Source organism: Eumetopias jubatus, unplaced genomic scaffold (assembly GCF_037043125.1).
Source record: "Eumetopias jubatus isolate StellerSeaLion01/CBP00866 unplaced genomic scaffold, mEumJub1_p1.0 scaffold_8, whole genome shotgun sequence".
NCBI classification, from domain to species: domain Eukaryota; kingdom Metazoa; phylum Chordata; class Mammalia; order Carnivora; family Otariidae; genus Eumetopias; species Eumetopias jubatus.
This window is the reverse complement of record NW_028274814.1, coordinates 104,757,389-104,774,550: the sequence shown is the minus strand read 5'-3', so window position 1 is coordinate 104,774,550 and position 17,162 is coordinate 104,757,389. Positions and strand designations below refer to the sequence as shown.

Genomic DNA, 17,162 nt, shown 5'->3' with positions numbered 1-17,162 from the left:
TGTAGATGTATCTAATGATGGTTTTAATTTGAATTTTCATAGTGACCAATGATCTTGAGTATCTTTGATGATGAGTATCTTTTCATATTTGCCACCGATAGATCTTCCTTGATGACATGCCTATTCAAAGAGTTTTTCCAATTTTTAATTGGATTGTTTTCTTACTGTTGACTTTTGAAAGTTCTTTATATATTCCAGATATGAAGCCAATATTTATCAGATATATGTTGTGCAAACATTTTCTCCCAGTCAAATTGTATTTCCATTTTCTTAGCAAAGTTTTCCTAAGAGTTGGTGTCTACTTTTTTTTAGCTACATTTTAATCTATCCTCCTCTCTCAGTTTCTAAACCCTGATATTAACAAATTTGAATTAATTTTTAATGAACAAGTTATATAACTCTTGGAATTGGAGGGGCCTCGAAGAAAACAGACCCTAAAGATAGCACAGTTCTGTATAATATTTACTCGAATAATATAGCAATCAGGAATTCTCTTGGCTGAAAGTAGCAGAAAATCCAACTTCAGTGGCTTAAACAAATAAGACTATTTTTCTTCATTACAAGTTGAGAGATAAAGGCAGCTGCTTCCAGTGTTTCAGGAGCTCCATGTAATCAGACCAGGTATCTGTCCTTTTTCATGGCCTTTCTCTTGCAGTGGTAGGCTGGTACTACAGCTGATCATATTCACACTCAGGACAAGAAGTGAAGAAGGAAAAAAGGATAGCACTTATACTAAGAGAACAACACTTTCCCAGAATCCTCTCACCTACTTCCACTTAAATTCTTACTGGACAGAACGGGTCCCATGGTGAGGCAATGCAGGGAGGAGGAGGTTGAGAATGGGAGCTAGGTAAGGTGAGCCTACCCAGTATCTGCCTCACACGGCAATTTTAGAATAACACCAAAGTACAAAAGACAGTAAAACTGTAAGAGCAGAAGACAGAACAATCAAAATCTAATTTCGAATTCAAGGTGTTTTCCACACTTGCTGGCCAAGCAGCTAAATTCTAAAGGCATAGTTTCAGTTGCATCTTAGGAATGCACATAATAATAATAATAATAGATATATAGTAGCTATTATCATAAGAATTTAATAAGAATCATGGGTTATGGTTTATGAAGCCACATATTTTATCCTTTTTGATTGCCTCTTGAAGGTAAGGTTTTATGTAGACGCATAGATAGTAGGTCACTGAAAATCACAAAGAAAAGAGACCCAGGATGAGAAACTCATGATATAGATTTGTCAGCCCTTACCTACCTCTCTCTACCAATCAGAGTTCTCAAGACCAAGAAGAATAATTCAATGTAAAGTGTATATTTTGATATGGTCTATGTAACCTGCGTATAAATGAAAGCTCAAAAGCAAAAATCCTATCGCAGTAGAATTTTACCTGTTCAGCTTAACATATCTAAGTGGTAATTCTGTTATAAACCTGGTAAATAAATTGGAGTGAAAGAGAAGCTTTTACTTCATTTGTACTTGCTATTCTCTCAGTGATGGAATTTCCATCCAGAAAAAGTAGTCTATTTGCTTGTTAATATAAAGAAAAGTAAGAGTAAATCTTTTATTTAAAAAAAATTTTAAATTTACAGTGAAAGTTAACATTCATTTGAAGTTTCAGAAGGAGCCATTAATTTTTTTTCCTTCATATTTTGGCCCAGTAACTAGAGTAACTCTTAAATGATTGTTAGCTGAATGAATGACTAAACGCACTTTCTGAATCGACTGACTGCAACCCCATCACCTTAATTGAACTGATCTGTATTTGTAAATTTTCAATAGCTTGGAGTAAGTTCCAGATACTCAAAATGCTATTGAATCTGTGAGACTTATTCAAAGATAGTAAATTACTGATACAAAAATGTAAGCTAAAACCTGTACAAGAGTTTCTAGAAATTATTTTACTTTCAGTAGGAATTAAACCCATCTTACCCAAATGGAATGTGGTTAGAAATGCTGTAGCTGAAATTGTCCAGAAATTTGGAGGCCCAACTGATTCTGGAAGCTGTAAGCCCCACTGTCCCTTGTTGAAGCTCATGCAACCCATTTTCTGTTTTCCCTTTTAAGAATTCTCTCAGGGCATCTGGTAAAATATTTTAGTTTTCTATAACAACTTCCTTCAAAGTTTTACAAATATCTGTACAATTGTCTTTGAAAAGTAAGCTAAGTAGGGATACATTGTGTCCCCAGAAAATGATAAGCTAAGTAACTTTCAGAAGGCAACCTAACTAATGGAAATAGAACTAATATCTCCCAGCTTTGACTTGACTCTCTAACTAGACCATGTCAGCCAGTGTTTAAAGACCAACTGATAAGGATCTGTGGTGCCTTACAGGAGAAAAGAGTAACAATGATATTTGACTTCTTTTCTTTGAATCTTAGTATATTACAATAATAAAAGTCAATTAAAAATGCTATTTCACTTTCATTTGGAGTGATGAATTTGTTAGTTTCCGAATTGTATTATACATTTGCAGCTACCATTTGTATAATGGTAGGCATCATATTAAACCTAGATGGCTTTATTCAAAATATAAATAAATACTGGTGATATCTCCACATTTTTGTTTCCCCAATGCTGCCAAAATAATAGTAGTCTGACGCTGTCTTAAGAAGAAAGCCTTGTGTGGTTGAAAGAGAAAAGATTTTGGAGGCAATTACATCTGAATCTCTGCACCAAATCTGCCATTACCTGTGCGGTCACGGGCATGTTACCATCTCTGTGGCCGGTTCCTTGTGTGTAGAATCCCTGAATCATAAGCTGTGAGCATCGAATGAACTTACAGATATAAAATGCTTAGCATTACACTTGGCCTAGAGCAAGTCCTCTTTAAATGCTCACCAGAATCATGATTTTTTACTCCAAAAGATATTTGTTGAACAAGACCCTTTTATTTATTTACAAGATCCTTTAGCCAGTGCTACACAAGTGCCTTTTTGTGGCCTACTAATTATTAGGTATAAGAAGAAATGATATAGCATGGTTTCTTAGTTTTGGGTTTTTCAATCTCAAGACTATTGACGTTTTGGCAGATGGTTCTTTGTTATGGGGAGCTACTCTGAGCTTTGTAGGGTATTTAGCAGCTTCTCGGTCTTCTAATAATAGATGCCAGTAGCACCATTCCCCTCCCCATTTATGACAACCCAGAATGTCTCCAGACATTGCCAAATAAATGTCTTCTAGGGTGCAAAAACAACCCCAGCTGAGAACTACAGTCTTCCATCAATTCTCTGTAAAATGTGTTCATGGACTACCAGTCCTAGGAGATTCTTCCCAGAAGATCCCAGTGTCAAATAAGTTGGGAAACATTGAATATTAATAATAATAGTAGTAATAATAGCTATTTTTAAAATAAACTTATTACATGCTGCAAACTGTTCTAAACTTATTTAATCCTCTTAACAGACCTAGAAGTTAGTTACAACTCTAAGGCTTATTTTTCAAATGAGAAAATTGAACCCCAGTGAAATCAAGTAACTGACCCAGAACATACAATGAATACGTGGTGTCTGCAGGACCTGTGTGTTATCTATACAGACTGCTGCCTCTTGCATACTCTACTTTTTAATTCACAATTCAAATTGCAATGTTAAAGATAATTATTCTTAAATTTTTATTTACTTTATTTTACAAACTTACAAAATTAGCATTTGCTTTCATCAATTTCATCATCCTAATTGTTGGCTAATGATTGTCCTCATAAACATCCTTGGATGCAAGCAAAGATAGCACTTTCCCTGGAAAAGATCACCAGAATGACCCCAGACAAATTCAAATGGTTCAAAACTGACGAGGGAGGGAAAGATTTCTCTGCTTGGAGGAAGCCAAGAACAAGGAACAGAGAAAATGATAATTGGGTCTTTTAGCATCCTGTTAAACAGGGATAAATGAGAGTCTGGCATGTGAAAGGGCGTTCTAAACAGAGCAAAGGTCTAGGCAGTTAGGAAGGTGTATATGTTTGCGGAACAGTGAGGGTGGAGGAAAACAACTAGGGAAATGAAATTAGAGAAAAGCCTGGGTTGCGCATTATTGTCACTGGTTTGACTCCTGTAGGCGTTTGACTTTGCAACCTTTACTCTAAGAGTCGTAGACAGCCAGAAGCACAGTAGTGACATGGTCAGGTAGCTCCTTGACAATGATAACTAAAGTCGATAGTGTTTGGTGGTGGGACACCCAAAGAAGACACTGATGCAGAGTTTTGAGCAAGAGATATAATGAGTTAAGATAGAACAAAGGAGGGGCGCCTGGGTGGCTCAGTGGGTTAAGCTTCTACCTTCGGCTCAGGTCACAATCCTGGAGTCCCGGGATGGGGATCGAGCCCCACTGGGGCTCTCTGCTTAGCGGGGAGCCTGCTTCTCCCTCTGCCCCTCACCTCTCACCCCTCACCCCACTCGTGCTCGCTCTCTCTTGCTCTCTCTCGCAAATAAATAAAAATATTTTTTAAAAAAGATAGAACGAAGGGATCAGATTTAAGAGAGATTATTAACAAGAGAAGCAGAGTAAGGAGAATCTTGCTCTTAAATGGGCTGTAAGATCAAATAAGTAGAATTAATTTGTGGAAGAGATAGCTCTACAAAACAGACTGATGCACTTTCAAGGAAATAATGTGTCAACATGTTGAGCAGCTCTGCTGGTAACCTGGAGAATTTGCGTTAACCAGTCCCGGGGTATGCAAATGCTTTCCTGGAAAACTATTCCCTTCCCATTCAGATTGCTCACCAAAATTGTACACCCCAGTTATTTAGTGAAGTATAAGGCTAAATGGTAGATTCTGAATGGTGCCCCTACCTTCCTAGTCCAGGCCACTTGGTCTTTTTCCTTCTAAACATGCCACTTGGGAAAGATGAGTCAGCATTAATGGAAATTCAACCAAATGTATTTGAGAAATGATGAGCCAGCTTAGAAATGTCTGGAAGAGATCCATCTGAGACACTCAAAGAACAATTGTTGAATGGATGCATTAATCACATTCTGAATTCACTTTAATAACTTTTTACTTAAGTGTGGAAAATAAGATGAATTTTCTACTTCATCTTTTACTGAATAGCTAATGGGTCACTCTCAAAAAATACCCCAGCAAAATTCCAAATGGACTTTTACCTCTACACATCATACAACTGATTTTTACAATTTATTATTTAAATCTTTAAAATGGGCATAAAGTCTAACATATTTAATCTTGTTAGTTTTTTTTGTAAATATTGTCTTCAGGGGCGCCTGGGTAACTCAGTTGTTAGGCGTCTGCCTTGGCTCAGATCATGATCCCAGGGTCCTGGGATCGAGCCCCATATTGGACTCCCTGCTCCACGGGAAGCCTGCTTCTCCCTCTCCCACTCCCCCTGCTTGTGTTCCCTCCCTTGCTCTCTCTCTCTCTCTCTCTCTCTGTCAAATAAATAAATAAATAAAATATTTAAAAATAAATAACGTCTTCAAACTATCCTTTAAGAGTTATTCTCTATACTTAAGTTTATTTATGATGAAGCAATTTATATTGCCACTGATACACAGATTTTATAATCCCATCCCTGACAATTTAGAAGGAAAACATTTTTTTCTACTACATTCCAATAATTTTCATAGTTTTGTCTAAAATCATAATTAATAATAATACCTGATATTTAAGGAGTGCTCTTTAAGTGCCAGGGGTCTTGAAGGTATTATTTCAAGTAAAAAAACCATTTCTCAGATGGGCACAAAGAGGGTCAAAGTGGTAAAGTGGTTCAATCAGGACCTCGCAGTTCCCCAATTAGACTGCAAGTCTCAAACTTCGGTCCATTAGTCAGCGAAAACTGTGTGCTTTGTACAGTATCATTCTGAGTCCAGATTTTACTTCTATTCTTTTTATTTCACTTAAATGTTAACATGAACCCATACCTGATATGTTGCTCTCTGTTACTAGTTCTAAGAATCTCTTGCTTTACTTGTCCCTGCCCCTGAATACCATTTATCTCCTATGTTTATGAATTATGAATATGTGTCACGAAGGGTAACTATACCTTACAACATGCAAGGAAAAGATATTGTTACCCCAGTCTTGTGGAATATTAATTTAGGAAACTATTTTTAAAGATTTTTTTTTATTTATTTGAGAGAAAGAGAGTGGGGGGGCTGGGGGGAGGCGCAAAGGGAAAGGGACAGGCAGACTCTGTGTTGAGCTCTCTCTCTATCTCCCTGAGATCATGACCTGAGCAGAAACCAAGAGTCAGATGCTGAACTGACTGAGTCACCCTGGTGCCCTGAAAACTATTTTTAAAGTGTTACTTAGGGGCGTCTGGATGGCTCTGTCTCTCTGTCAAATAAATAAATAAAATCTTCAAAAAAAAGAAAGTGTTACTTAGATTCAGGAAGTTATATATATTATATTATATATATATAATTTTATCACATATTTGAGAGACAGAGCTTTATGAAATGGTAAAAAATCTTACTGACAAAGTAGTTTTTATAAAACCAAATATATGAGTTTTTATATTTGAGGAACACAGATACCCAAATAATAAAAGTGTGTGCCTTCTCTGCCGCAACCGTGCCCCACCAAAAAAAAATAGGAGGGATCTTTGGTCCTAATCACCGGGATAATTTATCCAGACCTATTTCACCTTGTGACCGAGAACTTGCATTTTACAATGAAAATTTATAATCCTATCTGCAGTGAAAGAATTGATATTCCTAATGTTCTTACGCACTCTTTTTTTTTATGTGAACGTTCTAGGTGTATCAATATATGCATGAAACGATAACTGTTAATGGCTGTCCTGAATTCCGTGCCAGGGCTACAGCAAAGGTAAGGCTTGAGTAACTTTGAAAATATACTTGACCCCAGTGATCTAGTAATTGACTGTGCGCGTGTGTGTTTCAGGTATTCTCGTGTGTACACTGTAAGAGAATTTAGACATCAGTGGCAGCCCAGAGTCTAGAACCAGTACTACTTCCCAGGTAAAAATCCTAATGGAAAATTGAACGTTTCTGCTGCTTCTGTAGCTTAAGAAAGGAGAATGATTTCATTAAACTCACTAAACGTCCATTTGGCACAAGCAAATCTACTGGTTCATTGTATGAAATAATACGTGGTTTTCTGACACAGGCCTCTGATCCAAAAGAACTTGTTCCCTGTTCAGTGTATGAAGATTTATTTGCACAAGTCCAAAGATTTGACTTGAGTCAGACATGAAGAGAACTCACCTGAGACCCACTGACACAGGATTCTTCCTTGTCTTCAGCAGAGCAGTGGGTAGCTTGCTGAAAGAATGTGACATTGACCTAAAGGGAAAGCCGGTCACCTTTTGTAGTAGTTACCACATTCGTTCTTTAAAGACTCAAATCCAGAGATTGCAGAGAAATCTAACGGAAATTTTACACTAACAGAAATCTTATAACAATGGGATCATGAAATTATCTGGAAAATAGACCATTAGGAAACAATAGTTTTAAACTTTAAACTAAGATCACTTATGTAGTTCTCATTTTACAAACACAGAAGTGTTCTAACAGATGCACAACGACTTGCTTTGTTAAAAGCTCTTCTCTTTCTAATAATGTATAAGAAACAAGAACTGGTGAAAATAATCAGCATTTTCCATTTAATTCTTTTGTGTTATATCACCTCGTTTGGTTTCTCTCTTGATTTTTTAGTTGTCATTCTGTAACTGAACACTGTAGATTTGTAAGTTGTTTTGTTTTGGTTTTTTTAACCCAGGCAAAAGGAGGGTGTTACTATCATTACATCATGCTTTGCTTGTACTGAAGTGGAACACACACAGAAAAATGATCCCTACATGGTTTAATTAAGGGGAAAGTGAATTATGTAGTGTTTTGCCATTCTCATTTCTTATTCATGTAGAACAGCAGGATAGCAGCATAATGTTGCAATAGCACAATATTTTCTGGTTGTTTCTGGGCTGTCTGCATTGCATCCATGTCAGCCATTAAAATCTATGCATGATGACAAGGTTTGCATGAGCAAATGCATGTAGCTAAAAACAAGCCATTATTTCCATATCATTCACTAAATTTCACTAAATGCAGACAGTAGCATAATGCTCAATTGATGTGATAATGTTGTGTGTGGAAAAGAATGTACAGTAGTTGGCAATCAGTATTTTCACAGTGTTGAGTAAATCACTTTATGGTAGGCATCTAATCAACTGTGGTTAAGGCAGGTTAATGGAAGTGGAAAATAAGAAGCAGGCAGAGAATCTTTTCTTGGTAGAAACTACTTCAATGCTGTTCTTTTCTTTCCATGAGGGGTGGGAACTAATGGTAAGTTGTGTTTTCAACTTATTTTTAAAAATTAATATAGGAATCTTAAAACGATGTCCATATTAAATGAAATTGTGTACACGTAGGTGTAGAACCATAGGCTGCTCATTTTGCCCACGACGCCATAGGAGTTGAAATATTAATGTAAAATGTAGGGGAAAACATCCTTACCAGATAAGAGGACTTCTCATAATAATGCAAAATATTGATGTGAAATAATAATCATCTGTTTGAATTTATTATTTGTTTTAGCTTTTATTTTCCTTTAGGTATCCTCAGTCAAAAAAAAAAAAAAAAACCCAAAAACTAAATTTGCAAAGCCAGTGGTCTGGCAATAGCAAGATTATATACGTATCTACCAGAGTTTATACATATAAGTGCTTCTAAGTACATTGAATAAATATTCATGAACGTTTATGTGCAAGCACTGGGGTAGACTGTGTGGCATACAAAGAATCAAATTACATCATCTCTGCCCTTCGGGTGCTCATGGTCAACACATATACGGAATAGTGAGAGCCTATGTACCATAAGGATGTAGTCTGTGGACCAAAGCTATTTCGGAGTCCAAGAAAAGGAGGAATTACAGCTGCCTCAGGTAACTGGGACAGGGTTTCATGAAGAAGGGAAATTTGTATCATAATGGATAAATTCTAGAAAGCCGGAAATAGCCAGGCAGGGCTTTGCCAAGGAGAGGAATCATAGATGACATTTAAATGAAGCTAGCACCCTCCCCACTGTGTTCTTTTTTTCACAGGAGAATGCTATAAAAATAAGAGGAGTTGCCCGATCCTACCCACTGCAAAGCATACGATGAGCCTTATTTCCCTCGTTTTATTACCAAATGACCATCTTTTCTTTCAGGCAACAGTTGCAGCTTTTGCAGCCAGTGAAGGCCACTCCCACCCTCGGGTAGTCGAACTGCCAAAGACTGATGAAGGCCTTGGTTTTAACGTGATGGGAGGAAAGGAGCAAAATTCCCCCATTTATATCTCTCGCATCATTCCTGGAGGGGTGGCCGAAAGACACGGAGGCCTCAAAAGGGGAGACCAGCTGCTATCAGTGAACGGAGTGGTATGTTCATAAAATAACCAGAGCTTTTCTCCCCTAAGCACATTCCCCCCCACTGCTGTTACTAAAGTCAATGTTGAAATCCTAGAACAAATCAGAATTTTGTGTCCAAACAGCTTCCTCAGCATTGATGGACAGTAGACCTACAAAAAGCAGTCATTTTATAGTTTTTGTGTCTCGTTTTGTCTGTTTGGGGATGATAAGTATGAACTAGTTAGAAAACCATCCTCCCAAATCATCCCAACTGGTAGAATTTTCCCCCCATATGATACTCTAATGGATTTAATGTTTAGAAGAACATAATAATTCCAAGGCACTTTTTATTCAAATTACTATAGAAAAATACACACATTTAAAAAATAAAGATAGAACTCCTCACCCTGTGTTTTTTATTTTAATTAAAGAGGAAGGATGATTTTAACAGAAAAAGATAATGCACAGCTAATTCCTTAATGTACAGCTATAATAAAAATATATTAGCCTCGTTCCCCCAAAAAGTTTGGTTATGTCATGTATTCATCCTAAATATTTTCCTTTTGGCATGAAGTTAAGGTAGTTTAAAATATATAACATTTTAAAGTAGAAGTATGAACGTACTTTGTTTTTCATTCCCTTGTATTCCTTGGATGCCATTACCTCTTCATGTAATAAGGACTTGCTAAAGAAATAACTTTATCTGAAATGAATCATTTTTCTCCCCCTAACTTCTACTTACATCAAAACTAATCGAAAAGCATAAATTTCAGAAGTTTAAATAAGAATAGATCAATGTTTACCTGTGTATTCACCTAAGATCTTTTCCCTGAGAACTTAAGATTTTAATTCATCAACTAGATCTGGATTATTTGTGACCATGTTGATCTCTGCTTAGAACACAACATCCAAAATAAAATGCATCTGGAATGTGCTATTGGTAACTAGGGGCTAAATTCTGGTGTATTTGTATCATGCATTTTGTTTATTCCTTTTTTTTTTTAATTTTTAGCCTGACTAGTAGTTTTGTAGAACCCCAAACTACTTATTCAACTCTGCTGACCTCTGACGGCCATCAAAATCATCAATCCACGAATATTCTGTATCACTTCAGCATTCCAATTCTAAAACTACCATTTCATTTACTTCTTTTTATGTAACAATGCTTGAGATGAGCTTTCTTGTTGACCTTTAGGTAACTATGAGTTTTTCAAAGCATGTTTCAACTGATCATTTCAGAGTCCAACTTTCCAGTAGAGCTAGGTCATGCAATTATGTCACAAAGTAATCTGTGCCTCAGTGTATGAATTTACTACAGTTTATCTGAATATATTGGGAAGATCTAAAGTATAGATTTTGAAAAAAATGAAAAGTACAAAAAAGAACCAAAAATACATTAATAGGAATTGTGATTATATATATAGCAACAATAAATGTCAATGAAATCAATTTAATAGGTGGTTGGTTGACTTTTAACTATCTGTCAAGGGAGCTAAAGAGCCTTTGTTTAACCCATGTATTTGCAAGGAAGCAGCTGTAGGCATTTCCTAATCTCTCATCTATTCCTTGCAATGACCACATGACTTTATCTGGGTGGTTGCAGGGGGTATTGTAGAGTAGAATCAGATGCATCAGGCTCTATCACTCAATATTCATATGATTATAAGCTAACATCCCCTACACTTGAATTTCCTAGCCGGAATAAGGGGAGTGGTAAGGAAGGGCTCTGATGAAGATTAAAATGAAGCAAAATGTCTTTTAAGAACTGTCCTGTGATAATTTGTTGACACACACCTTTGTTAAGTAAGTGTGTTTATTGAAGAGGGTTAGCAGTAGCCCTGTGATAGTTAATGCTAGCCTTGCTAAACATAAATCTTAAGGCAAGTTCTGCTACACATGCAGGCCTATTTAATTTAATTTTATTTTTTTAAGATTTTATTTATTTGAGAGAGAGAGAGAGAGAGAGAACACGCAATGGGGAGGAGCAGAGGGAGAGAGAGAAATTCTAGTTCTCTGTCCATTCAGATGTTTCAGTCATTACCTGAGGAAAAGGTTTCACTTGAGGCAGATAAAACGACATTCCAGGGCCAGGATTTTTGTTACCCTTATATTCAGTCTCAGACAACAAGAAATCCTATTAAACTGGCAGTTGGAAATAGGAAGGTTTAGTGATCAAACTTAGGCCATTAATCCTATGGTATGGGCTATGAGCCTCCTTAAGATTTTTGCACCCTGTTCATGCAAAGGTGGGGAATGGCTCCAAAAGTCTTTAATATTCCACGTATATTTAAAACTTTTAATTTTACCAGTTAAGTTCCACTTATCATGGTAGTTAATGAGTCACTAGTTTCACCAATTTTGAATCCATTTCTGACATATTTTTGCTAATAAGCAAAGCATCGTTTGTTCAGTGAAATAGTATAGTAAATGCTTTTATGGTGGCCAAGCTCTAGAATATTGCCTTTCTGATATAATTCTTACTGACCACCTGGTTTAAGCTCCTAAAATTGGGGTTTCAAATATTGCACATCCGTATAATCAAACTATATATTATAAGCTACATATTTTAAAGTTTTTAAAAGTAAGTTATATATATTTCAAGAGTGCCTAATATTGAACAGATGTTCATCAAGAGGTAGTTTTCATTCTATAGACGAGAAACTTTATGAGTTTCTCCTGGCCGTGCAAAGAGTTGTTAATCCCAGACAAGAACCCTGGGCCTCTAACACCCAATCCAGAAGTCTTTTCAGTATAAATTTCAGTCAGATAAAATACTTAATTAAAGAAAAAACAATAACCCTATAATGGAAGAGCTAAAAAAGAGAAAAGATTAGCAAATGATCAAATTATTTCTCTTTACACCTTAAAGTACCATTTGGGGAAATTACTGTGGAAGATTTTGAGAACATGTCATTATAAACTGAGAAAAAAAATTTAGAAAAAAGTGATTTGAAGGGCTGAAGCAAATCTAAACTACTTCAGTACAAGTACTCTGGGGAACATTTCCTAAAGTCCTACTTAAAAAGTGAAGAAATTATTCTGTGGATCTTTAAACATCTGAAAAGATATTTGAAAAGATGTCTTGATTATGTATGTTTCTATTCCCTGCCTCCTTTTAGAAAGGATATGTCATAATGTCTGGTAAAAAAAATATGTATATACAGAACCATTAACATGGGGTGTTAGGTAATAAAGTAGAATGATGGAAAGAAGGAAAAATCAATAAATAGAAATAAAGAAAAGGTACAGCAATTGAGCAGGTGATTTTCAGTTTCTCTTAGTGTCTTGGAAGACAAAACAGAAGGAAACTCATACCAGCTCAGCTATCATTGGAGGGAAAATTTTTTTTTTTCTGAGCTCCAGAGAAATTTCCCATGGGATTCTCACAGATGAGACATCGAATCACCTGATACAGTTTTCTAGAAAATACAGAGGTCTTTTGTGTAGGGCTACTTCTTATGTCAACCCTCAGTAAAAACAGAGCTGAGTGCTCAATTAAAATTTAACATTAACAGAAGGTCAAAATGTTACAGTTCGAATTTATAGCTTTTTAATGATCTCCTTTTCACCCTTCTATGCACAAGTATGTCTTCAGCAATTTTCAGAAAGGACTAAAGGACCATTTGTAAAGGGTGTAGCCAATGTGGAGCCAGCAGAGACAGTAAATAAATTTAGTGATAGAGTCCAGATATATATATAAAAAATCTCAGTAGAATGATAGAATAGGCCTAATTTAATGAGAATCTACATGAAGTCTTGCTCCTGTGCCCAGAAAACTAACTACCTATGTGCAAAATCAGGGAGGAATGGCTTAAACATCAAAACCTGAGAGGGAAAAAAAAAAAAAGCTTAGGGATTTCAGTTGATTTCAAGAGGAATATGAGGGAAGTTGGGAAAAAAAAAACCCACAAAAACCTGTTAATGTGAGTGTCAGGGCAATTAATACAAATATAGTGTACAGACATGGAAGGAGACCGCTCCAGCTCTGGAATGTGCTGTTCAGCTCATACCTCATTGTGCTTCAGTCCTGGTTCCATCCTTGTGGAGAATGATTAAGTTCATCCAGAGATGAGCAGTCTTGTATCTGATGAAATGTTAAAGAAGGAAGGGAATTGTTTAGGATGTAGGCTCCACCTACTCTCTGTGTACACTACTAATGAGAGATTTTTCCTGAACAAAAAGTTTAGAAATCTACTACAGTATAATACTTTCTGTTTATTTAGTACTTTACAGTTTATGAACGGCATTTACGTGATATTCTCCCAAATGTTCCTCGGAACAGTCGAGCATGAAATGGGTAAGGCCAGAGTTTGTCCTCCCCCCGCCCCCACAGAAATGGATACACAGAAACCCACACTGAAATACACATACATGAACTGAATTCCAGCCTTTATTTTGATCATAACTGATGCTTACCAAATGCAATTATTAGTTATTTAAAAAGTCGATCCCAACGAAATCTGAATAAATTCTATGGGATTGTGCCAACGTCAATTTTCTATTTTTAATATTAAACAATGCTTTTACAAGATGTTAATATTGGGAGAAGCTGAGTCAGGGGCACATGGGACTTCCCTCTCTATTTCTTTTCAACTTCCTCTGAATCTATAATCATTTCCTAATAATCTTTTTTAAACAGAGAAAGTTCAAAAGAATCAACTTGAAGTATGATATCCTACTGGTACTGATGAGAGAGAGGACAGGTGGGAGAAGACAGAAAGATAAAGTAAAAGCCCAAGAACTTTAAATATATGGCACCGCGAGAAGAGTTCTTCATTAGCCTCTGAAATCCATGCATGTTTTTAGAGCATCATTGGTGGGAAAATTGCAGTTAAATTTGCCCAGCTCTGTAGTTAATCCTAAATAAAGCTGTTGATACAGTGTATGCACAGTGCTAATTGATTTTTAAGCATAACAGATGAATGAGTAAAAGTTTAGGGATGGAACAGAATAAATTGTTTTCCTGGAATTTGGCTTTTTTCCCATTTTATAAATACCTAAGCCAAGTTAAGGGTGAGTACTCACAGTCTAAATTACTTATGCAGAAATGCTGTCGGGTGTGGAGTGAGGACGAAACAAAAATTAGAATTCCTTAGATTTGAGCTCTGTGGAGCTACAGCATCCCAGAAGGAAAATCTGTATGAAAATCTCATTTACCTGTTATCTGAACGAAGAGAAAACAAAAATAAAGTGATTTTTTAAAAATTACTATGAAATAAGAGTTCTATGAAATTTTAATTTAATTTACACATTCTGATGAGGAGCTTAAATTTTCATAGAATTAATTTAATTTAAATTTTCTATGAAAATTTAAGCTCCTCATCAGAATGTGTGCCCACTGAGAGCAGTAATTTTTGTTCATGGCCTTACCTTCAGCCTTGGAACAGTCCCTGTACGTAGCCAAGGCTCCATATAGAATTGTTGAACTCCAGACACCATTGTAAGCACTTTCCATAATGAATTTGTTATTTCCCCACAATGATCTTTTGTGGTAGGTGCTATTATTAGTACTCTCGTTTTCAAAATGGGGAAACAGGAAGAGAGTAATCAAGGGACTTCCCCCGGGGCTCCTCGGTGGCTCAGTCGAGTAAGCGACTGCCTTCGGCTGGGGTCATGATCTCAGGGTCCTGGGATGGAGCCCGCCGTCGGGCTCCTTGCTCCGCGGGAAGCCTGCTTCTCCCTCTCCCACTCTCCCCTGCTCATGTTCCCTCTCGCTGTCTCTCTCTGTCAAACAAATAAAATCTTAAAAAAAAAAACAAGAAAGAAACTTCCCCAAGGTCATACAGCTACTGAATGATAGAGCTGGACATTCTAACTCAGGCAGTCTGGCCTTATTCATTGTAATTTAAAGGTAAATTTCTCAGCCATTCATAAAGTAGTATTTTTATCCATCTGTAGAAAAGAATCTTAACCTTTATGGGTTTATGTAAGCACATTATTAGTGGGGAAAGTTTCAAAAGTTAAGAACCGTTCCTAAAAATAGTAATGTTTTGGAAAAGGACGCGTTTACTTGAATTCAGGTGGCTCCGAATACGGAAGGGGCCTGAAGAGCTTGGTTTGGATGTATTGAGCTGTGCCATAGCTGCCTAACCCCTCCCTCTGCTCCGTGCCAGACACAGAAATTTCGGAGGCCACCGCGAGGCTGGACCAGCCAGGTACAGCCCGGATTGATGCGCGGTCCCTGCCGATGTCCTCTTGCCTGTCAGAGGGGAGCAGGCGGAGACCTCAGAGGGGGCAGGCAGGGAGGCAGAGCCTCAGCCTTCACTTTCCCTAGATGCCTGGTGTGAGGGTCCCCAGCTCCGTTCTCAGCCCCGGGGCCTCGAGGAAAGCTATTCTCCTCACATCTCCTCTCTGCCTGGGACTCATTTCCAGATTCTTCATCTTTCTCTGCAGCTGAGTGGAGGATTGTTTCAGTTATAATTAAATAGGAGTGCAAGCTGGAATTTCAGTCAAGTACTGAAAGTTTTTGTTCTCTGGATGACTTCCTGTGACACTGCACTCACAACTATGAAGGAGCCACGAAAAATGCAACTGTGTTGTTTTATCCCAGTCACCTTGGGAATGACACACACACAAGGTGCCATATCATCCGGTACATGGCAACGCTGAGCAGGTGGTGGTCCAGTCCCCTTCATTGTGAGGTGGCTCGTGAGGTTGGCCTCCCCCACAGAAACAGGTAACAATAGCTCACAGGCTACAGCTGCTGTATCCCGCCCTGTGGTCTCAGCCTGCAGCAAAGGGCACTGGGAATATTGCTTCTCGGACATCAGCTGCTCAACTTGAGCTTTTGAGCATCCACTGAGATTGTGCTGGTAAAACTGACTGAAAACGTATCAGTGCCAGGACACACTCACGTTTAGTCAGTAATAAAGGACAAATCTCTAGACGCTAGAAAGCATTCCTACACATGGGGTCAGACTGAACTAAATCCCTATTTAGATTGCTGATAATGGGTATTTGACCGTTCAGTGTAGTTGCTGGTGCAGTCTTTCTCAGAGTTATTTTTACTGTGTGTTGTTTGTGTTTTCCTCATTTTGTGCTGCTATTTTAGCAATTTTTTTTCATTCATTCAACAATTATTTGTAGAGCAAGTATTATGTAACAGCTGCTGAGCTAAGCCCCGGGTATAGATGGCGAACCAAATAAAAAAGGTTGTAACTCTCATGGAAATTTCTGCCTGGCAGAGAGTAAGAAAATGATACTGATAATAATAATAAGTGTGTACACATAAATCGATATGTAACCGGTGATATATCTATCACTTCTCACAACCTAAAGGACATCACCCTGATGTGATTGAGTTCAGTTCTGCACTGGCCAGGATAATGAGATTTTCACTCCAGCTATGGATTAGTTTCCTATGGCTGCTCCAACAAATTATCACGAACTTCATGGCTTAAACAGTAGAAAAGTGATCTCTCATAGTTCTAGAGGCCAGAAGTCTGAAATCAGTTGAATGACCCAAAACCAAGGTGTGAGCAGGGCTGTGTTCCCTCTAGAGGACAATCCTTTTCTTGTTCCTTCCAGCTTTAGTGGCTGCCTGCATTCCTTGGCGTGTGGCTGTCTCGCGCAAGTCTCTGCCTTCTGTCTTCGGTGTCAGGTCTTCTTCCACGTCCCTCGTATAAGGACACTTGTGGCATTCAGGGCCCACCTAGACTGTGCAGGATAATCGCCTCATCTCAGGATTCTTAATTTAATTAAGATTCGGCAAAGAACCTTTTTCCATGTAAGGCAACATTTATAGGTTCCAGGGAATAAGACCACTGTGGGCTGTTATCCAGCCTTCTGCAGTGTGCTAATGTCCTAAATCCAGAGGGCTTGCACTTGTCCGGGACTATGGAATACGACCAGTTG

At 37.6% G+C, this 17,162-nt stretch overlaps 1 protein-coding gene across 1 annotated transcript in view; it reads left to right on the top strand.

Moving 5' to 3' along the window:
• LIN7A (lin-7 cell polarity scaffold A) overlaps positions 1 to 17,162 on the top strand; it is a 117,337-nt gene that overhangs the window by 74,583 nt on the left and 25,592 nt on the right. Inside the window, exons 3-4 of the mRNA XM_028105483.2 lie at positions 6,718 to 6,789; positions 9,129 to 9,338. Of these exons, the coding sequence (XP_027961284.1) occupies positions 6,718 to 6,789; positions 9,129 to 9,338 (282 nt within the window). The remainder of the gene's footprint in view (positions 1 to 6,717; positions 6,790 to 9,128; positions 9,339 to 17,162) is intronic.